Source organism: Felis catus, chromosome C2 (assembly GCF_018350175.1).
Source record: "Felis catus isolate Fca126 chromosome C2, F.catus_Fca126_mat1.0, whole genome shotgun sequence".
Taxonomy (NCBI): Eukaryota; Metazoa; Chordata; class Mammalia; order Carnivora; family Felidae; genus Felis; species Felis catus.
Genome location: NC_058376.1, coordinates 152610036 through 152634051, shown reverse-complemented (window position 1 = coordinate 152634051; position 24016 = coordinate 152610036). Strand labels below are relative to the sequence as shown.

At 44.6% G+C, this 24016-nt stretch overlaps 2 protein-coding genes across 6 annotated transcripts in view; both read left to right on the top strand.

The window, feature by feature from the left end:
* The first annotated feature begins 294 nt into the window (after positions 1–294).
* Positions 295–1907, top strand: LOC123380063 (guanine nucleotide-binding protein G(s) subunit alpha isoforms XLas-like). Its single transcript, XM_045037337.1, has 3 exons — positions 295–467; positions 753–970; positions 1073–1907. Exons 1-3 carry the CDS (start codon positions 295–297, stop codon positions 1447–1449), a joined length of 768 nt encoding a protein of 255 aa, XP_044893272.1. The 3' UTR covers positions 1450–1907.
* Positions 1908–2321: 414 nt separating this feature from the next.
* CTDSPL (CTD small phosphatase like) overlaps positions 2322–24016 on the top strand; it is a 121298-nt gene continuing 99603 nt past the window's right edge. For all 5 annotated transcript variants that reach the window (XM_023260745.2, XM_023260747.2, XM_023260744.2 and 2 more), the window contains exon 1: positions 2322–2469. In XM_023260745.2, coding sequence (XP_023116513.2) covers positions 2391–2469 — 79 coding nt within the window. In that variant the 5' untranslated portion in view covers positions 2322–2390. The remainder of the gene's footprint in view (positions 2470–24016) is intronic.

Genomic DNA, 24016 nt, shown 5'->3' with positions numbered 1-24016 from the left:
GTGACAAATGTAAAGAGCATCACGAGTAGGCACACGGTTAGTCCTGGGTGCCATGGGGCCCCAATCTGGTCCGTACCCGGGAGGGTTAGGCAGAGCATGTCCTGGAGCCTGGGCTGTATATACTCCAAGGCTTACGTTCCTAACCGACAGGGCACTTCACTTCAACCTTCATATCTCAGCTACCCCCGGCAATCCACTGGGTCCCAAAGGTGCTCTTAGACGAACAGGTGCACAAGCATCAACACGTACCAAGGCAACCGGCACAGGACCCATCCACACGCAGAGAGAGCCAGGATGTCACTGGAGGTCTTGGATTTGGGGGCACAGCACAACCACAGGCGGCCCCAACTACCTCTTATAGCAGCTCTCCTGAAGTGCCTTCCCACCTGCCTGGCCACAAGAGCCCTGTCCCGAGGACCGTCTCCCACACGGAGACCCTCACTGCGCTCCACCTGGCGCAGAAACTGGTGAGGTGGGCCGGTTGCCCCCCCGCCAGAGGGCTTCCGGGAGTGTACTTGAAAACTTTGGAGAGGCTCGCTGGTTCCCTCGGTGCTCACGCCACCTGGCTCTCACCAGCTCCGGGAGGTTCGGGGGAGCGAGAAAGGACCTACTAGCGTCACGTCTTTTAAGTCACGACGGGGTTGAACGTGCCTACGAGGCCCGGAGTGCGCGCGCAACCCCGAGCGGGCAGGCGAGGCTCTGTAGGCCGCAGGTCGCCCCCTCGGCCTTGCCGATCACGTCGCGCTCCGCAGGCCCTCCCGAATCCTCCTGATTGGTGGAGAGCGCGCGCGAGCGCTACCGCTCCGCCCCCGGACCCGCCCTCCTGCGGCACTGCCCCGCCCCCTGGTTTACAAGGCTGGCGGTGTGGCTTCCAAGTTGGAACGCGAAGGCGCGGGCGCGAAAAAGCTCGGACCCTCCGAGGCCGAGGGGCCACTTAGCCGTCATGCACGCCGTCGCTCCAGGCCTGACAGTAGGTGGCTGCTCTTCAGAAGCACAGTGCCTGCTCAGCTAGGCCCGCGACCGGCCCCTTCTCCATAGCCCACGACCGGCTCCCCCACCCCCCTTATTGCAGAGCACCCGGAAATGCCCATTGCCCAGGCCCCCCTCGACGCCGATACCCACACGTACCAGGAGACTGGTCCTCGAGGACCCGCCGCCCGACTCCCAGGCTCGCCCGACTCCCAGGCTCTCGGGCCCGATGCGGATGCGGGCTCCGCCGGCACCTCACGCCTGGATCCCCCAGCCCCGACCGCGGACGCCCCTCCTGACTCCCCGCTCACTCCTGGCTCCCCAGGATTCTCCGCACTCTGGGACCCCTCTGCCGCCCCGCGCGCCCCCGGGTTCTTCCTCACACGAGCGTCCGGGACCCCTCAACGGACCTCCTCGGCGTATGAGGGCCCACTCCTTAGCAGCCTCTACCTCCGCACACCGCTGCTCTCCGCGCCCTGATCCCTGACTCCTCGGTCCCCGCACCGGGACGCCCCTCACCCAGCATCTCCCCCCAGACACCCCCACGGAACACCCTCCCCCCCCCCATATTCCTCCTCCGGCCTCCTCGCGGTAAACATCCCTCTTCAGGGCCCAAACTCGCTCCCGCAGCCGTGCGAGCCCCCCTCGGCCCCCGGGTCCCACAGTGCACACCCCCTCTGAACCCCACCCGCACGCCCGCAGGCCCCCGCTTAGCTCCCAGCGCCTGCCAGGCTCCCCGCACCTCTTCCCCCAGCCCCGGGCCCCTCGCATCCACCGCCAGAACCCCGCCGAATCTCCCGCACCGCGAGCCCTGCGCCCCAGTCCTCCGCCCGAGACCCCCTCACGCACACGCGCGCGCGCGCACACACACACACACACACACACACCGGCGCGCACGCCCCTCCCGCCCTCCACTCACCCCTCCGTCTCACCCCGCACCCCTCTCCCCTCGGGCCCGGCGGGCAGCGCCGGGGGCGGCGGCGGAGGCCGGTCCCCGGGCCGGGACACACCCACCCGCCCGCCCTCCTTCTTTCCCTCGCTCCCTCCCTCCTTCCCGCCCGCCCTCCCGCCCTCGCTCGGCGCTCGCTCCTTCCCCCTCGGCCGCTCCCGCTTCCCGCGGCGCCGGGCCTCCCGCTCCGCCTCCCCGTGCGCGGCTCTCCCGGGCGCGGCTCCGGGGTTCATGGTGACGAGGCGGCGGCCGCTCGAGCCCAGCGGCGGCGGCGGCGGCGGCGGCGGCGGCGGGAGCTGGGGCGCGGGCCCGGGCCGCCTCTCCCTGAGCGCGGGGCCGGGCGGCGGGCGCGCCCAGGCGGCGGCGGCGAGCGCCCCCCCGGCCCGCGGCCCCGCGCGCCCCCCGCGCCGCGCCCCCGCGCGCCTGGCTTGCGGGGGGCCGGGCCGGCGGGCGGACGCCGCGCCGCGCACCCATGGACGGCCCGGCCATCATCACCCAGGTGACCAACCCCAAGGAGGACGAGGGCCGCGCGCGGGGCGCGGGCGAGAAAGGTGAGCAGGGGCGCGGGTGGGCGGGCGCGGGCCGGGGGCGGGCGCACTCCCCGCGCCGCAAGAGTTGGCTGCCGCGCGCCCGCACGGGCCTGGGGGAGGGGTGCGCCCGCGCAGGAGGGTGCGTGGGTGTGGGGGTGAGCCCGCAGGCGAGGCTGTGAGCGGGTGGCGGTGACCCTGACGCGCTGCGAGTTTAGGTTTGCGCTCCACCAACGGAGAAGTTGTGAGCGTGTGTGTGCGTGTGTGTGTGTGTGTGTTGCTGGCAGGTTGTGAGTGCTTGTGCCCTTTGGGTTTTGTGTGTGCATGAGACAGAGAGGTTGTTCAGGGTGTGTGCGTCTACCAGAGAGGTGCGGAGGATGCTGTGCACCTGACAGGTTGTGAGTGCGTGTGTGTGCACTTAAACGTGTGTGTGCGGACACGCCAACTGAGATTGTAGGGGTGTGTGTGTGTGTGTGTGTGCACCTCTCGCAGAGGGTGTGAGTGCGTGTTCTCCTGCCAGGCCATGAGGTTCTGTATGTACCTTATGTGCAGGTTTGTATGTAGCCAAGAGGTTGTGGAGTAAGTATGTGTGTGTGTGCATGAGCGTGAGCCTGCAGAGAGGTTGTGTGTGTGTTCCCTACTGACGGGAGTTTGTGTGTGTGCATGGTGTGCCTACACCACCAGCTGGCAGGTTGAATACGCTGTGTCCATGGACTGGAAGGTTGTGTGTGTTTGTGCACTCACGCGAAGGCTGTGGCCTGTCTGTGCCATATGTGTGCACCAGTGAGGCCGTGTGCCTGGGTGTTTTAGTTGGTTGTGCAAGTGCTGGGGAGGCGGGCGGTGTGGGGAGGGGGGAGAGGCATTGCCTAAGCCATTCCCCCTTTTTCGACTTCTGGTCTCAGTGACAACAGCCTGTTGGGAGTGTCTGCTTGGTCGGATGCTCCCTGGGCCCTTTTAGGGCCGACCTCTAACACAGACTCAGGGAGCCCTTAGGGTGCCGGGTGTGTCCCTTCTCTCTGTGCTGCAATGCCTGGTTTGATTTTAGCACATTTGACCCCATCACCCACTTTTGTCTCCTCCTGGTTCTTTTTCTTTGTGTCTCTGCCCCCCTCTGAGACTTGATGTCCCCCTTTCTTATGTGCCCTGCTTATTGTCCCTCTAGTGAGTTGTCCTGAGGTCTTTGAAGGGCCAAGGAATCTGGCTTGGTCTCTTTTGGTGACTAAAGCCTGCCTCCCTCTCTTCCTGCTGTGCGCCCCCCAAACACCTGGACTGATGTCAGGAGCAGCCCACCAGGACACCCTCCCCCCACCCAGCCTAGCCTGGCTACGGCCAACTCTGGGAAAGAGTCAGATTTCTTTCCATGTGTTATGACCCTTGCTGTGCCAGCGGGGTAAGGGGTGCAGCCCATCTGAGGAAGTGGGGTGAAGGTGGGAGGAGACAAGCCCCTGTCTCTTTCCAAGCAGGGACCACTGGGCAGGCCCATCAGAAAAGGCAAGAAACCGCCAGAGGGACCCCCAGATTGGGGATTTGTCAACCCATTTGCACTTTCGTAAACCAGGAACATTATGTGTCTGCAGACGCGTTTTCTTTCATGCGGAATTAGAAATCAGACTCCCCCAGGCATTTTTCTGTGCCTAACAAACTAGCTACAAAACTAAGCGAAGAGGGTGCTTCAGGTCCATCTGTATGTCTCTTTGGGCCCAAGTGGGCAACACTTGTTCTGACCTTTCTGCCATCAGGACTGTCAGTTGGAGCCCTGGCCTGTGGGCTCTGGGCCGGGTGTGTCCTCTCATCGAAGGTTTAGTGGGAGGCACGAAGGTGGTTTGGTGCCTCTGCTTCTCACCCACTCTGGATCGAGTGCTTTGCGTGACGCTTTGCCAGAGCGAGAATCCACAGCTGTTATGAAGAGAGGTGTGGCATAAAGCAGAGAAATAAAGCAGGACCTTAGCCCTCCTGCTGCCCCCAACCTGAGTCTAGGAGTGGGGTCCTCCCCAACACTCTCTCTTCCTCTAGCTGCTAGGCTTTTTAGAGTCAATCTATCCAAAATCCAAGCCACGCACAAATCGTCAAGGATGGTGCTTATTCTATTCAACCTGTTTACATTACTTTTCCTGGCGATCTTTTATTATCTTTAACAGCTTATTTTGTTTGTTTTCTAGTGTCTGGCTGGCTGATTGTTATCTGATTAGGCCAATACCTGCTGCTCGGGGGTGGGGTGGCTAGCCAGTAGATTCTTCTTGCCGAAACATTAAGTAATACTTGATTCAGTTTTTCACTTTTAAAAAATGGAAAAAAATTGGTCAGTGACGACATGGCAATAAACTTCAGAGCCAAAATTTGGAACAGCTTCTTCATATTCGTACATCACTAAATAGGTTCGGCGATGTTTCTAGCTTAAGCATGTTGATCTGTTTAGATGGGCACAATATATTTTACATAATTTTAATTTTAGGTAAACACTTAACCATTTTGTTTTTATTTGTGGGGCCTGGAATGTTGTAAGATGTTGTGGGAGGAAAGAGACACACTGTGGGTTTCAAAAAAGTTTACTTTATCATTTATTCTGTAAAACAGGAATAGTAATGAGTGCTTTTGTGTTTGACGGGAGGGTTAAATGAGATGATGTATGCTAAACCTTTCTTTAGGTATGGATTTGTAAAACGAAGAATAATAACACATAAATACTAAACGTTGGCTCTGCTGTTTTGCACGAACTGAATTACTCCTTGACACATTGCCACGTGGTGGTGCACTCCTTGGAGACGACTGTCACGATTGCCACCAACAGCCTGGCCTGTCAGGGAAGATTTATTTCTTAGCTGTGTTTGATTTGGTTGACAGTATAAAGATGCAGAGACAGATTTCCCTGTTAGTTCAACTCAGCCTGCTTTGCTGTCTAGACATTTCCTCTTACAAATCAATAAGAAAGGTTAGTACGGTGGAAAAGTGGACAGGTTCATGAACAAGGAAGTCCTAGCGTAGAAGAGCCAATCTGTCCCATAAATGTATGAAGTGATGCTCTACTTCATGTGACATAGTTGCATGCATCAGTTTGGTTAAGCACTTAAATGACAACATTCAGAGTAAATAAAAGTTTTGGGAAATGGATACTCTTACAGACTTTTGTTGGAAAATACAATCAATACAGACTTTTTAGAGGATAATTTAGCACTGAATTGTTTAGGAACCTATCTGGCTGCAAGTAACAGACAACTGGGCTTATCCTATGGCGTAAACCAATAGGATTTTATTCCCACACAGCTAACAGTCTGGAGGTAAGCTCCTGCTGGCTGTGGTTCAGCAACTCCTTGGTACCGGGCCTGACATCACCATGATTCTCTTGGCTTCTGTTCTTGTTGTAACATAGCTGCCACCCCTCCAAACACCACAGCCACCTTCAGGGCAGAAAACAGCGACAGTCATGTCTGTCCCTTTTACCTGGAAAGCAAAAACGTTTGAGGACTGGTCAGCAAACTTTTGCCGATGTTTATTTAGCAAGAACTGGGTCACACGGCCACCCCTAGCTGCAAGCAGAATGAGTTTCCAGCTTTTCCAGCCTTTGTTATGGGAGGCAGGAGATGATTAGAAATAGGTGGGAACAAAGTGTTGGTTCAGCCAATCGGCGATGTTGGCCGTATCTTCAAACTTGTAGTTCTACTTCTGGGTGTTTCTCCTGGAGAAGTGCCCTCATATGTGATCAAAGAAACACGTACAGGAATTTTCACTGATGGGTACATTGCTTGCAGTAGCAAAAAATCCATTCTGAGTTCACTGTTTTATAAGGTGAGAAATTTAGGTTCAGTTTTTTGCTGTTGAAGCAATTAGACATAAATTGTTGGAAAGGCTATCCTTCCTCTTTTGAATTTCCTTTGTATCTCTGTCAAAAATCAGTTCAGCATATTAGTGTAGATCTCTTTTTTTTTAAAAATTTTTAAATTTTTATTTATTTTTGAGATAGAGACACAGAACGCAAGCAGGGGAGGGGCCGAGAGAGAGGGAGACAGAATCTGAAGCAGGCTCCAGACTCTGAGCTGTTAGCACAAAGCCGGACGTGGGGCTCAAACCCACGAACTGTGAGATCATGACCGGAGCCAAAGTCAGACACTCAACTGACTGAGCCACCCAGTCCCCCCTGTGTAGGGTCTCTTGTTCACTGATCTACCATAGCTATGTAGTAAGTCTTGAAATAGGATGGACTGATTTCTCCAATTTTTTGTTCTTTTTCAAAAATTATTTTAGCTGTTCTAGTTCTGTTGTTTTTCTATATGCATTTTACAATAACCTGGTCTGTATCTACAAAAGATCTTGCTGAGATTTTGATAGGAATTGAATTTAACTTGTATATAAATTTGGGGAGAAGTGACATCTTTACTATGTTGAGTCTTCTAATCCATGAACACGTTATGTTTCTCTGCTTATTTAGACATTCTTTGATTCTTTCATCAGAGTTGTATAGTTTTCAGCATACAAGTCCTGTTGATGTTTTGTTAGATTAACATTTAAATGTTTCTCTAGCTTGTTTTAAGTGATCATATTGTACTTTTAATTTTGGTCCAAGTGTTCATTGCTATATAGAAGTAGAATCGATTTTTGTATGTTTGTCTCATATCCTATGACCTTGCTGAGCTCACTTATTAGTTGTAAGAGGCTTTGTAGATTTCTTGCAGTTTTTTACACAAACATATCAAATAAGAACATTTATATTTCTTCATTTCTGATTTGTATGCTTTTTATTTCTTTTTCTTGCTTTATCGCACTCACTAGAACTTCCAAAGTATGTTGAATAATAGTGGGGAGATTGGACAACCTTCCCAGTGGGAAACCATTCAGTCCTTTACCATTAAATGTAATGTCAGCTGTAGGGTTTTTTTTTTTTTTTTTTGATGTCTTTATCAGGTTGAGGAAGTTTCCCTGCATTCCTATTTTTCTGAAAGCTTTTAGCAAGAATGGATGTTATTATTTTTGGGTAGTACCTGGGTAGCTCAGTCTGTTAAATGTCTGACACTTGATTTCGTTTGGATCAGGTCATGATCTCCTGGTTCATTCATGAATTTGAGCCCTACATCGGGCTCCTCAGTGACAGTGCAGAGCCCTCCCATGCACTCTTTCAAAATAAATAAACTTTAAAAAAAAAATTTTTTTTTAATTTTTTTTTTCAACGTTTATTTATTTTTGGGACAGAGAAAGACAGATAATGAATGGGGGAGGGGCAGAGAGAGAGGGAGACACAGAATCGGAAACAGGCTCCAGGCTCCGAGCCATCAGCCCAGAGCCCGACGCGGGGCTCGAACTCACGGACCGCGAGATCGTGACCTGGCTGAAGTTGGACGCCCAACCGACTGCGCCACCCAGGCGCCCCTAAAAAAAAATTTTTTTTAAAGGATGTTATTTTGTTGTGTAATTTTTTTGCATCAACTGATATCGTCCTGTGAGTTTTGTCTTTAGTCTGCTAATGTGGTAGATTACATTGATGGATATTGTTAAGAGTTTTTACATTTGTATTCATGAGTGATATTTGTCTATAGTTCCTTTTTTTGCATTGTCTTTATCTGTTTTGGTGTCAGCTTCACAAAATAAATTGGGAAGTGTCCTCTCTTCTTTTTTCTGGAAGAGATTATGCAGAATAGGTGTTAAGTCTCCAGTGAAATCATCTGGGTCTGGAGATTTCTTTGGGGGAGAGTTTTTAATTACAAATTTAATTTCCTTAACAGTTATAGAGCTATTCAAATAATCTCTTTCACGTTGGCTAAGTTATGGGTGCTTTTTTTTTCAAGATTTGACTATTTCATATAAGTTGTCAAACTTATGTGTAGAGTTGTTCATAATATTATTCTCATATTATCTGTTTGGTTCCTGTAGGGTTTGAGGTGGTATACTCTTTCATTCCTGATATTGGTAATTTTTGTCGTTCTTGCTATAGATTTCTCCGTTCTCTTGATCTTTACAAAGAATCGGGTCTTTGATTCATTAATTTTCTCTATGCTTTTATGTCTTCAACTTCAATGATTTCTGTTCTTTTATTATTTCCTTCCTTTTGCTCGATGTGAGTTTATTTTGCTCTTTTTTCTTGGTTCTCGAAAGGGAGCTTAGATTGATTTGAGACTTTTCTTCTTTTCTTTTTTTTTTTAAATTTTTTTTTAATGTTTATTTATTTTGGGGACAGAGAGAGACAGAGCATGAAAGGGGGAGGGGCAGAGAGAGAGGGAGACACAGAATCGGAAGCAGGCTCCAGGCTCTGAGCCATCAGCCCAGAGCCTGACGCGGGGCTCGAACTCGCGGACCGCTAGATCATGACCTGAGCTGAAGTCGGACGCTTAACCGACTGAGCCACCCAGGCGCCCCTCTTCTTTTCTAATGTATGCATTTAGTGCTACAAATTTTTCTCGTAACACTACTTTTTCAATGTCCCACAAATTCTGATGCTACATTTTCATTTTCACTCAGTTCAATGTATTTTTTAAAAATAGACTTTATTTTTTTAGAGCAGTTTCAGGTTCATGGCAAAATTGAACAGAAATTAGAGTTCCCATGTGACACTGACCCCACACATGCACAACCTCCCCTGCATTGACACATTATTATCACCTGAAGCCCATAGTTCACATTATGGCACACTCTTGGTGTTTTACATTCTGTGGGTTTTGACAAGTGTGTAGGGACATGTATCTACCATTGTAATGTCATACAGAATCGTTTCCCTGCCCTTAAAATCCTCCCTGTTCTATTTATTCATTCCTCCCTTCCTGCAGCCCCTGGCAACCACTGATCTTTTTACTGCCTCCCTAGTTTTGCCTTTTCCAGAATATTACATAGTTGGAAATCATGCAGTATGTAGCCTTTTCAGATTGGCTTCTTTCACTCAGTAATGTGCATTTAAACTTCCTCTGTTTCTTCCTGGCTCATTTTTTTCTAGTACTGAATAGTATTCCATTGTATGCATGCACTGTAGTGTGTCCATTCACCTACTAAAGAACCTCTCAGTTGCTTCCACGTTTCAGCAGTTGTGAATAAAGCTGCTATAAACATCTGGGTACAGGTTTTCCTGTAGACACAAGTTTTCAACTCATTTGGGTAAATAGCAAGGAGCACCATTGCCGTCTAGTGTGGTAGGAATATTTTTAGTTACGTAAGAAACTGCCAAACTGCCTTCCAAAGCGGCTGTATCATCTTTAGTTTTCAGAAGTTTAGTTATGATATGTCTCGGTGTGGATTTCTTTGGGTTTATCCTGTTTGGAATTTGCTCAGCCTCTTGAATTTGTAGAGTGTGTCTCTTGCCAAATTTGGGACGTTTTCAGCTATTATTTCCTGAAATGCGTTTTCAACACTGCCATGTCTCTTCTCCTTCTGGGACTCTAATGACACAAATATTAAATCCTTTGTCATAGTCCATGGGTTTATCGATGCTAACTATTCTTTTTTCGTTTCTCTCTGTTGGTTCAGATTGGATAATTTCTGTTGTCCTGTCTTCAAGTTTTTTTATTTGTTCCTAGTTCCCTCCATGCTGCTGTGTATCTCCCATCCACTGAGCTTTTTTATTTCAATTTTTGTATTTTTTAGTTCTAAATCTTCCATTTAGTTTTTCTTTCTATCTTGTATTTCTCTCCTGAGACTTTCTATTTCTTTGCTGAGGCTTTTTATTTTCCTCGTTTGTTTTAAAGTGTTCCTAATTGTTTTTATCATAGCTGCTTTATTTTTTTCTTTTTTAAAATTTATTTTGAGAGAGGGAGAGGGAGAGAGAGAGAGAGAACTCAAGCAGGGGAGGAGCAGAGAGAGAGAAAGAGGGAGAGAGAATCCCAAGCAGGCTCTTGATTTCCAGCCCAAATCAAGTCAGATGCTTAAGCAACTGTGCCACCCAGGTACCCCTCATAGCTGCTTTAAAATCTTTGTCAGAGAAGTATGACATCTCTGTCATCTTGGTGTTGGCATCTATTGATTGTCATTTTTCATTCAATTTGAGAATTTCTGGTTCTTGATGTAAGTGAATTACAATTGAAATCTTGACATTTTCATACTATGTTATGAGTCTCTGGATCTTATTTAAACCCTCTGCTTTATTTGGTTTTCTCTGAAACTGCTCCAGCAGAGAACGGAGGGGAGGGCGCTGTCTCATTATGCCAGATAGATGTAGAAGTCCAGGATCTCTACTTGGCCTCTTTTGACACGCTGCTGTGCAGGGAGGGAGTTTTCAGCTCCCACGTGGTCTCTACTGAACTGCATTGGGAGTGGTCTCATGCCACTGGGAAACCCCTGCCTCCTCCTGTGCCTCCTCTGGCACCGCGCCAGTGGGAGGAGGGCTTCCTTCCTTCTAGGTAGGGATGGAAGTCCAGGCTGGCCACATGGTCTCCACTGACACCTCTGGGAGACAGGGGAACTCTTTACTAGTTGTCAGGTTTGGAAGTTCCTGCTCCCTACTTGGCCTTCTCTGACACTACCCTGGCCTCCTAACACCCTGATGAGGGTGGAATTCTAGGTACTCAGCCAGTTTTGCTGGCACGGGTGAGGAGGTGTGTGTGTGTGTGTGTGTGTGTGTGGTGATTGGCTGCTGTACAGCAGTTATTGTCTGAAAGTTTTGTGTGTTGCCAGACTATCCCTTTCCTGGTCCCTTAGTTATAAAGAGTAGTCTTTGGAGGGAACTCCTGTCTGCAACTGTTGGTGTTCGCCTTACCACCTTCTTCAGCTAAGTCTGGGCTGTTAGAAAAAGAAACCCCAGAGACCACTGCAATGTCATTTTAAGTTTCAGAGCCCCTAGCTGGTCTGTCTTCTTCCACCTTTCAGAATCTTCTTATGTTTACTTTATAAACAGTGCCCAGGGTTTTTACTTATACTGAACGGAAAGAACCAGAAGTATGTCTACTCCATGTTCCTGAAAGCAGAAGTCCCCTGATTGACTTTTAGACCGCTCCAAATTAAGTGTTTTAAGGAAGACTGGAGTTGGAAAGTTGTCATTTTCAAGGTTTATTTCAACATTGTGCTTATGATTAATGTAAAAGTCAAAGTGACTTAGTGCTTTGAGAATCTTGATTGCCCCCTAAAAAGAGAATGATAATTAATTCAGTGGAAAATCAAGGCTAGATCAGTAGGGCTTCAGTGACAATTGTTGTTCAAACAACCTTAAAAAAATGCTTCCATAAGCTTTGGTCTTAACACCAGAATTTTTTATCAGAGTTCATAGTATCCTGATTTAAATATATTTTTGATCTAATATTCCATTTGATTGGCAAGCATGTTTAAACTTCTGTCTTTCATTTTATTTCTCAAGCAAGAAAGCATCAATTTAAGTCAATAGAAATGTCTTCATAGGATAAACACAAAGGAGCTCATCTCTGGGTTTAGCACTCATGACCACCACACATGGCTTGCTGGCCAGTGACTGGAAAAGTCTGCTTCCAGCCTGACTGCTCTGGAAGGAGGTTTTAGAGCTTCAGGAACTTGTCCCAGACTGTACTTGACTGGCACGTCCAGGTTGGAGAGGAACCCCATTTGGAACGGACTGGGTTTTCAGGAGGGACCACAGAGCTTCGAGTTTAATTCCGACATAGGTGTATGTTCGTATGTGTTTACTTACCTACTTATCTGTCTTCCAGTTTTATTAAGGTATGATTGACATACAACACTATTTAAACTTAAGTTGTACAGCGTGATGATTTGATGTACATGCATGTTGTGAAATGATTACTACAGTAAGTTTAGGGTGCATCCTTCACCTTGTATAGTTACAAAACAGAAAAACCACCTTTTTTGTTCTTATGATAGGAACTTTTGGGATTTACTCTCGTAGCAACTTTGAAATATACCCTACAGCAGCGTTGACTGTAGTCGTCATGTTGTATGTTACATCTCTGGTGCTTGTTTATCTTACAGCTGGAAGTTTACAAGTTTGTACTTTAGGGTCACTTCACCCAGTCCCCCTCCCCACTCCCTGCCTCTGGCAACCACAAATCTGATCGCTTTTTCTATGAATTTGGTTTTTTTAGATTTCACGTATAAGTGAGATCACACAGTATTTATTATTTTTGTCTGTCTGACTTATTTCACTTGGTATAATGCCCTCCAGATCCATCCTTGTTGTTACAAAGGGCAGGATTTCCTTCTTTCTTATGGCCACGTAACATTCCATTGTATAGGCATACACCTGGTCTTTATCCATTCCTCTATTGATGGACACTTAGATTGTTTCTAAGTGAATAATGCTGCAGTGAACTTGGGGGTAGGGAGGGCAGGTGTCTCTTTGAGATAGTGATTTTGTTTCCTTTGGATATATACCCCGAAGTGAGGAAAAGGCCTTGGTCTCTTTTACTGATGTGGAGGGTAGGGGAAGTAGGATTCATGATCCAAGTAGGTTCACTGGGTCTTTTCAGCCAGGAACCGGCAGAAGTCAGGACATACTCTGGCGACCAATGATTCTAGATTTAAATGTACATATATAGTTTTAATATATGTTTTTTTCACTTGCTTTGTCAGTAACGTATGATGCCAAGGTCAGGGAATGTAAGGAGTCTCTTGGGTAATATTTAAGGCATAATGTATACCTTCAAATTAATTTTCCAAATCTTGATTTATCAGACATTTAGAGTTTAGTATTTTTAATGACTTATCTTTCTGTTTAAAGTCTACTTTTTTTAAATAGTTTTCTTTCCTTTAATCTTTTAACATATATCCTCCTATCTTCACAAAGTGAGGATGCATATTCGGTGCTATATTTAAAATAAAATTAAGCAAATATTTGCTTTTATGGCTCTGCATAATGGAGCACTGGGTCAGGATGTGGACATTTTTGTATTGGGGATCAGGACTGAAAACACTGGTGGCATAGTTCTCTGAAAGCAGGGAATAATAAACACTGGTCTTTATGGATGCTAAGGATTATGTAATCACCTAAGTAATAGCTCATTTTGATTCTGAGTAGCTGCTTCAATTTAAAAACTGAAAGGTTTCTTTGTAATTATGATTTGTATTAAGGCTATTTGCCAGAATGTTTTAAAATCTTGGTACTTAAAAGCGCTTTAAAAACTGAAGAGAAGTGGCTTAGCACCTGATGCCCAATAGTGTTCGTACTTTTCATAGTTAGTATTTAACCCAGGCTTTAAATGTTTTTAGGGTATCTTGAAGAACAAACTGTACCACCTTGTCAACATGGCTTGAATGAAACATAGCCTTTCAGTACCAGAAGTCAGTATCCCAATAAGAATTTATACTGTACTTTACATTGTACCTAATACCTCCTTCTGCATTCTGATCAAGATTAAGCTTTCATGCTTAGCATGTCATTAAATTTGTTCTAAGTATTTGGCTCACTATGTTCAAGTCAGAAACCATTGACCTTAATTCCATAGCCTTCAGTCAGAGCCATATTTTCTTTCCCCTTTTTGAAGAAACAGCTCAACACGTTCATTTGGGTTTTGGTTAGAACAGATACATTTCATAGCAGTCATCAAACAGTGTGCAGTTTGAGTAGCTTATTAATAACTCTGTCAGATATTTATTTATTTTTTTTAACTCTGTCAGATATTTAAACAGTTATTGGTGAGCATTAATGTTTCTACTCCATAGCACACCCTGTATCATTGCCGAAGGCCTGACTTCTCCTTTTGAATTTTTTTGAGTTTGATTTTATATCGAGATGAATTTGCAGACAATAAGAATCACTCTTTTCGGCCTAAGCCAAGGTTCCCAATTTCTGTGTTGACAAACTCAGGCAGCTATGTAACCAGCCCCACAGTCAAGATGGAGGATATTAACATTGGTGTCAAAATACTCCCTGTGCCCCATTGCAGCTTTCTCCCTCTACAGTCAGCCTCCGACAATAATCTGTTCTCTTCTCTATTGTTTTTTGCCTTTTCTGGAATGTCATACACTAAATGGAGTCCTGCAATATGTAGCTTTTTGAGTTTGGCTTCTTTCACTTAACCTGATGCTTTTGAAACTCATCCAGATGGCTGCATGTGTTAGTGGTTCGCTCACATTTATTGCTGGGTAGCGTTCAGTTGTATGGAAACGTCGCAATTTAAAAGTATATGTTTCGCTTAAAAAAAAAAAACCTGCCAAACTACTTTCAACGTGGGGGTACTATCTTGCATTTCCATCAGCAGTGTGTGACAGTTCCAAGCGCTCTGCATCCCTGTCGGTCCTTGGTACCATCAGTTTTCTATTTTAGCCATTGTAGCAGGTACCTATCTATTGTCATGGTTTTAATTCGTATTTCCCTAACAACTGTCAGTGCTGAGATTCCTTTTATGTGCTTGCTTGCCATTTAGATGAAGTCTGTGGTTAGTTGTCTGTTCAAATTGTTGCCCATTTTTTAAAAATCGGACTGTTTGATTTCTTCTTATTGAATGAGAAGGTTCTTTGTATATTCCGGATACACTTTTCTTGTTGGATATGTTTTGCAAGTATTTCTTCTCAGTATTTGGCTTGTCCTTTCATTCTCTTAGCAACTTCGTTTATTTTCCAACTTTTTAAATTGTAGCGAAATACAGACAACATAAATTTTACCATCTTAACCATTTTGAAGTGTACAATTCAGTGGCATTAAGTACGTTCACACTGTTATGTAACTATCACCACCATCCATTTCCAGAACTCTTTTCATCTGATAAAACGGAAACTCTGTCCCCTTTGAGCAGTAACTCTGCTTTCCCCCTCTCCCTAGCCCCTGCAGTTACCATTCTACTTTCTGTTTCTGATTTTGACTATCCTAGCTACCTCGTAGAAGTGGAATCCAGAGGTATGTGTCTTTTAATGACTGGTTTATTTCACTTAGTTTAATGTCCTCAAGGTTGATCCATGTCGTAGCATCTGTTAGAATTTCCTTCCTTTTCAAGGCCGAATAATATTCCATCATATATACAGTTGACCCTTGAATAACTCCGAGGTTAGGGGCACTGATCCCCTGACGCTTTTGGAAACCCATGTGTAACTTCTGCCTTCACAACAGCTGAAACTGCTAATAGCCTGCTGTTGGCAGCAAGGCTTACTGATAACATGAACCTTTAGTTAACACATATTTTGTATGTTATATATTATGTACTCTATTCTTACAAAAAAGTAGGCTAGAGAAAAGAAAATTTTTTTTAATCTTAGCAGTTCTCTTTAAAAATTTTTTTTTAATGTTTATTTATTTTTGAGAGAGAGAGACAGCATGAGCAGGCAAAGAGAGAGGGAGACACAGAATCCGAAGCAGGCTCCAGGCTCTGAGCTCTCAGCACAGAGCCCGACATGGGGCTCAGACTCGCGAACTGTGAGATCATGACCCGAGCCGAAGTCGGATGCTCAACCCGCTGAACCACCCAGGCGCCCCAAAAAGAAAATATTTTTGAGAAAATCATAAGAGAAAGTACACATACAGTACTATACTGTAAAAAATCCACATATAAGTGGGCCCACACAGTTCAAACCTATGTTTTTCAGGGGTTGACTGTATTGTATATATATTATATATATATAGTTATACATATCATACGTACTGTATACACTTATGTATATGCCGTATATAAAATATCCCGCGTTTCGCTCATTTATTCATTTGTCAGTGGACACTAGGTTGCTTTTGTGTTTTAGCCATTGCGAATGGGTATATGCCCAGCAGTGGAACTGCTGCATCACATGATGATTCTCTTTTTTTAATTATTTATTTATTTATTTTTGAAAGAGACAGGGAAAGGGTATAAGCAGGGGAGGGCCAGTGAGAGAGAGAGAGAGAGAGAGAAGGAGAGAGAATCCCAAGCAGACCCCGCACCATCAGCGCAGAGCTCCATGCGGGGCTCGATCTAATGAACCGTGAGATCATGACCTGAGCCCAGATCAAGAGTTGGATGCTTAATCGGCTGAGCCACCCAGGGGCCCCTCATATAGTAATTGTATATTTAATTTTTTGAGAACCAACCATACTGTATTCCATAGCAGCTACACCATTTTACATTCCCATCAGGTATATAAGGATTCCAAATTGGGGTGCCTGGGTGGCTCAGCTGGTTAAGGTCCGACTTCGACTCGGGTCATGATTTCATGGTTCGTGGGTTTGAACCCTGCATTGGGCTCTGTGCTGACAGCTCAGAGCCTGGAGCCTGCTCTGATTCTGTGCCTCTGATTCTCAGATTCTGTGCCTCCCTCTCCCTCTACCCCTCCCCTGCTCGTGTTCTGTCTCTCTCTCTCTCAAAAATAAATAAACATTGAAAAAGATTTTTTTAATTAAAAAAAAAAAAGAGGATTCCAAGTTTTCCACATCCTTGCCAATACTTGTTATTCTCTGTCTTTTTGATAGCAGCTACCCTAATGGGTATGAGATGTTGATGTCTTCTGGAGAGCAGAAATTGAAGTTTGTTTGTTTGCATATGGATGTGGCAATTGTTTCCGCCTCATTTATTGAACAGAGCATTCTTTCTCGATTGTATTGCTGAACCTTTAGTAAAAACCAATTGACTGTATATATGTGGGTCTATTTCTGGATACTGTACTCCTTAAATTTTGATCGCTTCCTTAATGTGAAGTGGTGTTAAGCCTAATATAGTACCAGTCCTCCCTCAGAAGTAAATTTTTGGTCATGATTTAAGCGGAAGAGAAGACCAAGACATTTTACAATCTGGCAGGAAAGATTTACTCTGCATTTTGCAGTGAGGAGGTGGGGGGCTCTAAAAGACAAAACCTATGACTTCCTCCACTCTTTTTTTAGGAACTTACCCAAACAGATTTTGTACGGTATATCTTTTTTGCAGATTTAAAATCGGCGCTGAGAATTTCTTTTCATCTTGAGCATCCTTATGGAGAGACCTAATACAAAAGTACGAGATGAGATAAACAAGCATTTGAGTTTAAAAGACAGCCTCCCATCGTTATACAATAGTATAAAAATAGTGACTATCTTGATGGAGTCTAAGAGAACAAAGGAATAGAAAAGCACCAGGAGAGAGAAATGTGCTGAAACCCCAGCTCTGCAGAGAGGGCCTGGGCTCTGGAGGGTGTGAGGGATACCTTTCAGGCTGTCCCCATGTGTCGGCAGGCCAGGGGAAGGAAGTGCTGACATTGCTTGAAACAAAAGGGCAAAGCCAGCTCATTAGCTGGGTAGCTTCATTTCTGTTGCCCCCAGGTAAATAAACAGGTGAAACTTTCCTGAGAAAGAAACCCTCATCCAGGAAGTGTGACCCAGTTTGGATAGAGATCACAGTTGTGCTGGCCGCTAATGTTAAGATGTCACTGAGAAAATAGCATAGCGATGATCAGAGCCTCAGAGATGGGAAAGCCTGGGCAAATGGCTAGTCTCCTTTTCTATCTTCCTACCCCCTATCTGGGCTCTCATTCCAGTTCTTCCTCTGTGAGGCTGCTGGAGGTGAATTTCTGAAGCACAGCTCTGATCATGCTGCTGCCTGCTTAAAGCTATTTCTCAGTGATTCCCCATTGGCCCCAAGAGAAGAACACGATGTTGTATAACCCGTAAGCCCTTCATGGACTGACCCTGGACCACCTTTACAGTCTCCTGTCCAGGGACTTCTCTTCTACGCCGTCATGAACTAACATGCTTTTCTTTTTCGCTCCATTGTGTATGTCCTGGTTCACCTTACTGAGATGCCTTTTTCCTTATGTGCCTGATGGATTCTTAGTCGTCCTCTAAGATCCAGCTCACGTGTTACTTTCTCTTGACACCTTCTTGTACTGCCTGAGCAGGATGCAGTAAATAGAGTGTAATATTTAAAGGCATAGGCTTGGGGCGCCTGGGTGGCTCAGCGGGTTGGGCGTCTGACTTCGGCTCAGGTCATGATCTCGTGGTCCGTGAGTTGGAGCCCCGCGTCGGGCTCTGTGCTGACAGCTCAGAGCCTGGAGCCTGTTTCGGATTCTGTGTCTCCCTCTCTCTCTGACCTTCCCCCGTTCATGCTCTCTCTCTCTCTGTCTCAAAAATAAATAAAGGTTAAAAAGAATTTTTTTAAAGGCATAGGCTTGTGTTTGAATTCTAGCTCCATCACTTATGAGTTGTGTGAACTTTGACAACTTAATTAACCTCTCTGAGCCTTGATTCCATAGTAGTTAACACTTCCTAGGATTATTGTGAGGATTAAACAGTATAATATATGTATATACCCATGTATGTATTGCATATCAAAGTACATAAATATGTAGTAAACATTTCTTCTTATTATTTATATTATTTCTAATTCATTTATTCAGAAGCACTTATTTAGCACCTTCTGTGGTATTCACCCATACCTGGTGCTTGGAACGCACAGATGGGTGAGACCTGCCCATATATTTGAGGTGCTCAAACATAATGTTCTAAAAAGAGGCTATGCAAAGTGCCATGGAAGCTACTATTTATTTTATGCCTACTGTATGCCAAGTACTTTGCATGCGTATCTTACTTCATCCTCGAACAACCTTTAGATGGAGGTATAATAATCCCTATTTTATTTTATTTTATTTTAAAAAGATGTTTATGTATTTATTTTGAGAGAGGTAGAGAGTGAGGCAGTGGGGGAGGGGCAGAGAGAAAGGGAGAGAAAGAATCCCAAGCAGTCTTCAAACTCAGCACAGGGAGCTCAATCTCACAACCATGAGATCCTGACCTGAGTCTGAATCAAAAGTCGGACACTTGACTGACTGAGCCCCCCCCCCAGTGCCCCCATAATCCCTATTTTATGTCCGTGGAAACAGAGTCTCAGAGAGGTTAAGTAACTTGCCTGTATGATGTAGGTATAGACCTACCAAATAGTAGAGCCAGGAGTTAAATGTAGTCCGTCTGACTCCGTTAAAAGGAAATGTAGGAAATCTTTGGAGAATGTGGGAAGCTCAAAAGATTTACATCTTGAAAGACAGCAACCATATTTTTCCAAAAGATGCTTCTTTTTGCTTCTGCCAGAGGCGGCATATTTAACAGGATAAATTCTAGGGCTCACCTGAGTTGACAGGCCACATTTTCTTACAATTCGTGCTCTGTTATTTATATAACAAGTTCTGTGTCCTTGAGTCTTACTGTTAACTCTTCACCCGCTTCATATTCACTTGTGTACTGTGAACAGTTAGAAGTGAGAGAAGGTAAGGGCCCAGAGTCCAACAGCTTTCATCTCTAAAATTCTGAAAGTGATAGGTTTCACTCTTATCACTTACACTCTTTCTAGGTGTGTGATTAAATAAAAGTGGAGTTTTGAGGTGCTTTTGGAAGGAAAGAGTGCTAAGAAGGCTCTTAAAGATGCCTCAATCCCATGGTATTGGTCAGAGTTCTTAGCAGCAAACCACAGAAACCATGTGAACTGTTTGAGACAGAAAGGAGTTTGTCAAAAGGTTTTAGTGACTTGTAGGCCCTCTGATTTGGCCAAAGAATTAGAGTTGGCTGTTTCACAGCTAGGGAAGAATGCTTAATTACACCGTAGAGTTATTCTAGTAAAATAATATACTGCTGCCCTCACCTGCTGATGATTCAGCTTAGCAGCATCACCAGAACAGTACTTGTTCTCCCTTAAACTTGGTGTTCATTTGCTAGAAACTGTAAGAAACAAAACGAAGCTAGTTGTTTTTTGCTTTTTAAAGTAAGCTCTGTGGCCACCATGAGGCTTGAACTCGCAACGCCAAGATCAAGAGTTGCATGCTTTACTGACTTAGCCAGCCAGGTGTTCCAGGAAGCAAATTCTTACAGGCCTGCTTGATTCTTTTTAGGTGGATGCTTTTGAGGAGCTGGGCTGAGATCTAGTTAGAAGAGATCTTATAGGAACAAAATCTTAGATAAATAAATGGAAGCATGCTCAAACAATGAAATCATATAAGGCAATTAAAGGGAATAAACTAGAGCCACACCTATTAACATGGCTAAACTTTAAAAATGTAACATTGAATGAAAAAGCAAACCCCCCTAATAACAGCTACAGTGTGATGCCATAAATAAATGTGAAAACAGGCAAAAACAGTTTTTGTATAGTGTGTGGATATATGCATATATAATAAAACTACAGAAACATCCGTAGGAATGATGAATGACAAATTCATAACAGTGGTTATTTCCTTTTTTTTAATGTTTATTTTTGAGGGGGGGGAGGGGCAGAGAAAGAGGGGGACAGAGCATCTGAAGCAGTTTCCAGGCTCTGAGCTGACAGCAGAGAGTCTGATGTGGGGCCGGAACTCACGAACTGTGAGATCATGACCTGAGCTGAAGTCTGACGCTTACAACAGCCACCCAGGTGCCTCAGTAGTGGTTATTTCCCAACAGGGAGAAAAGGGGGTGGAATCAGGGATGGCTGTATAATTAATTCCGGGTGCATATTGAACATTTTTTGTTTTTGTTTGTTTGTTTTTATGAATTATTTTCTTGAGACAAGATCTTAAGCAAGATTTTAAGATGTGCTAGAGCTGGGTAGTTGGGTAGCCTAATATATAGTTGTCTGTTATCTTTATTCCTTGCACTTCTGTTTAAATATTTCATAATTAATAATGTTAATCCTGGACTTTGAGTATTAACATAAATTTTGAAAAGTACTGCCTCCTTTACATAGAGATAAATTCAAAGGAAGTGGTAAAAAGGCAGTTACTGAACTTAGTTGGTTCCTTTCCCACTAGGAGAGTGTTCAGGAAGATACCCAAAAAACTTGGTCATTGAGCTTTCCAGAAGGGGTTCAAGTGATCTCATTGCTAACTCAGGCTGTGCCAGATATGCAGATTGGAGCCAGGTCATACCCCAGTCCTATTATGTTTCTCTCCGGTGACCTTTCAAAGGGTGTCGTGAGTACTTGGTCTGGAGTCAGGTTGGCTTTGTGTGGAGTGCTGGCCACAGAAGTCTATGTTGGTTTAAACCGTCCTATTTACAAACGTGTAGTCAAATAGTCTTGGTATCATCAAAGGGAGGATTTGCTTGATTTGCCAATTCTACCCCATTATCGTGGGAATTTATTTTAGGAATAAAGGAACTGAAATGTTTAGTGAAGTCCTTTATATTAAGCGAAGGAAAATCATATTGGAAGGAGAACAAAGAGATGTGTGAAATGCAAAATCAAAAGGAGTCATCTTAAAAGAAATCAACTGAAAAAGTGTTTGAAGACCTGTGGCATCCCTCGCACAGAGGCCCTCACTAAGGCTTTGAACTGATGCATCAGCATTTGGACTGGAGCTCTTGTGCCCTAGTCGTCCGGGCTGCCTCCAGCACTGGTTTTTCAGTGCAAGGGTTTTTCACCTGGAGTCCACTCCCAAGTGGTCCATGAGTAGAGTTCAGGGAGTCCCATCAACTTGGTTAGCGGAAGATATTACTTGTTAATTTTCAATGACCCCTAACTAAAATTTAGCATTCTTCTCAGTTATGAAGATAACTGGCGATAAACCACTGTAGTGTTAATAGTGCCTGTAACTTTATCATCATGTCCGAGAGAGATTGACCTGTGGTTTTCTTTTCTTTAAATGTCCTTGTGAGGTTTTGGTATCAAGGTCATGCTGGCCTTAAAAAGCAGACTGAAGAATTTTATTCTCTGGGAGAATTTGTGTAAGGTTAGTTTTATTTCTTCTTTAAATATTTAGTAGAATACCTTGGTGAAGCCCTTTGAGGCCTGGAGTTCCTTTGTGGAAAGGTTTTTTAATGTAGATTTAATTTACTTAAAAGGTACAGGGCTCTTCATATATCCTATTTATTCTCATATAAGTTGGAGCAAGTTTCTTTTTCCTAGGGATATGTCCATTTATCTACATTTTCAAAATAATAAAAGTTGTGAAAGTTGTTCAAACTGCCCTCTTTTTGTTGATGATGTTGTTGTTGTCGTTTTTAGAGAGAGAAAACAAGAGAAAGAGCAGAGGAGGGGCAGAAGGAGAGGGAGAGAGAGAACCTTAAGTAGGCTCCCTGCCCAGCGCAGAACCCAGTGTGGGCTGTGAGATCATGACCTGAGCTGAAATTAAGAGCAAGATGCTTAACCAGCTGAACTACCCAGGTGCCCCCAAACGGTTCTCTTTTTAATGTCTGTAGAATCTGTAATGCTGTACTCTTTTTCATTCTTGATATTAAGTAAAACTTTTAAAAATGAACAAAACCCAGAGTTCAGAAGGGTTTAGGGAAATGACAGCTATTGATGGGAATTGAAATTAGTACCATCTTTCTGGAAGACTGTTTTGCAGTGTATATCAAACGAAATGTGAGTATATTTTATCCAACAAACCATTTATTTATTTGTTTGTTTACTGTTTGTTTATTTTTGAGAGAGAGAGAGAGTGTGCACATATGAGTATGAGTGGGGGAGAGGCAGAGAGAGAAAGAGAGAGAATCCCGCCCAGGCTCCACACTGTCAGCTCAGAGCCCAACACAGGGCTCAATCCTATGAACCATGAGATCATGACTCTAGCCAAAATCAAGAGTCCATCGCTTAACTGAGCTACCCAGGTGCCCCTGTGTAACAACCCTTTTAAAAAGGAATTTGCCGGGTTGCCTGGGTGGCTCAGTCGGTTAAGGTGTCCAATTTTCGCTCAGGTCATGATCTCATGGTTCATGAGTTCGAGCCCTGTGTTGGCCTCTGTGTTGACAGCTTGGAGCCTGAAGCCTGCTTCAGATTCTGTGTCTCCCTCTCTGTCTGCCCCTCCCCCACTCATGTTCTGTCTCTCTCTCAAAAATAAATAAACATTAAAAAAATTTTTAATAGGGACGCATGGGTGGCTCAGTTGGTTAAGCGTCCGACTTCAGCTCAGGTCATGATCTTGCAGTTTGTGAGTTCGAGCCCCGCGTCAGGCTCTGTGCTGATGGCTCAGAGCCTGGAGCCTGCTTTGGATTCTATCTCCCCCTCTCTCTGCCCCTCCCCTGCTCACGCTCTGTGTCTCAATAATAAATAAGCATTAAAAAAATTTTTCTAAATAGATTAATTAAAAGGAATTTGCCATAAATAATTTCGCAAATGCAAAAATATTCACCACAGTGTTATCCATAACAGCAAAAAGCAAACAAGCAAACAAAAAACACCTGGAAACCAATCAATAGGGGACAGGGAAGTAATTATGTTAATTACATTCACTAGAATCATTTTTGCCAGTTACAAAAGTTAGGATATTGACATGGAAAAGTACCAGAGACATGCTGTTGGTTACAAAAAGCAAATCACAGAAGAGCATGTAGAGTGTAGCCTCTTCTGTGTTAAATACATACTTCTCTATGTGAATGTATCCAAAGAAAATAATTTGGAAGTATAGTCACCAAATTTCTTTTTGCTTTTCTGTATTGTTTAAAATGTTTGCATGAACATGCATCATTTCTACAAAAATAGCAAAACTTTCTGACAAGCTTGGCAGTCACAAGATGAGAGGGTGGTTGGGGAGGGGAGTGTCAAAGCATTTTTCTTGCCTGATGGAGAATAGCCAGGAAGGAAGGAAGGCTTGAAACTATAAGAAAGAGGGGACAGTCAATTGAGTAAATCCCTTAGAAAGACAGGAGGGCCTGGACTCAGACACAGAAATTAGCCTTAAAGGAGCAGGACAGCATTTCTTCCCAAAAGGGAGGGAAAGATGATTGGAGATACAGAGAAGTTCAGAGCCAAAAAGAAGGGAGATACGAACATTACAACTCATGGCTGCCGACTTCTTAGTGAAATCGGAGGTAAGGCCGTTTGCCAAGAGTGGGGAATGAGAGTAGAATGAG

Bases quoted from the DNA above. Each gene is read 5' to 3' on its own strand.
- LOC123380063 (XM_045037337.1), top strand. From the start codon at position 295: ATGTCACTGGAGGTCTTGGATTTGGGGGCACAGCACAACCACAGGCGG. The intron at 468-752 runs GTGAGGTGGGCC...CGCGCTCCGCAG, and splicing joins TCCACCTGGCGCAGAAACTG to GCCCTCCCGAATCCTCCTGA. The intron at 971-1,072 runs GTAGGTGGCTGC...CCCTTATTGCAG, and splicing joins CCGTCGCTCCAGGCCTGACA to AGCACCCGGAAATGCCCATT.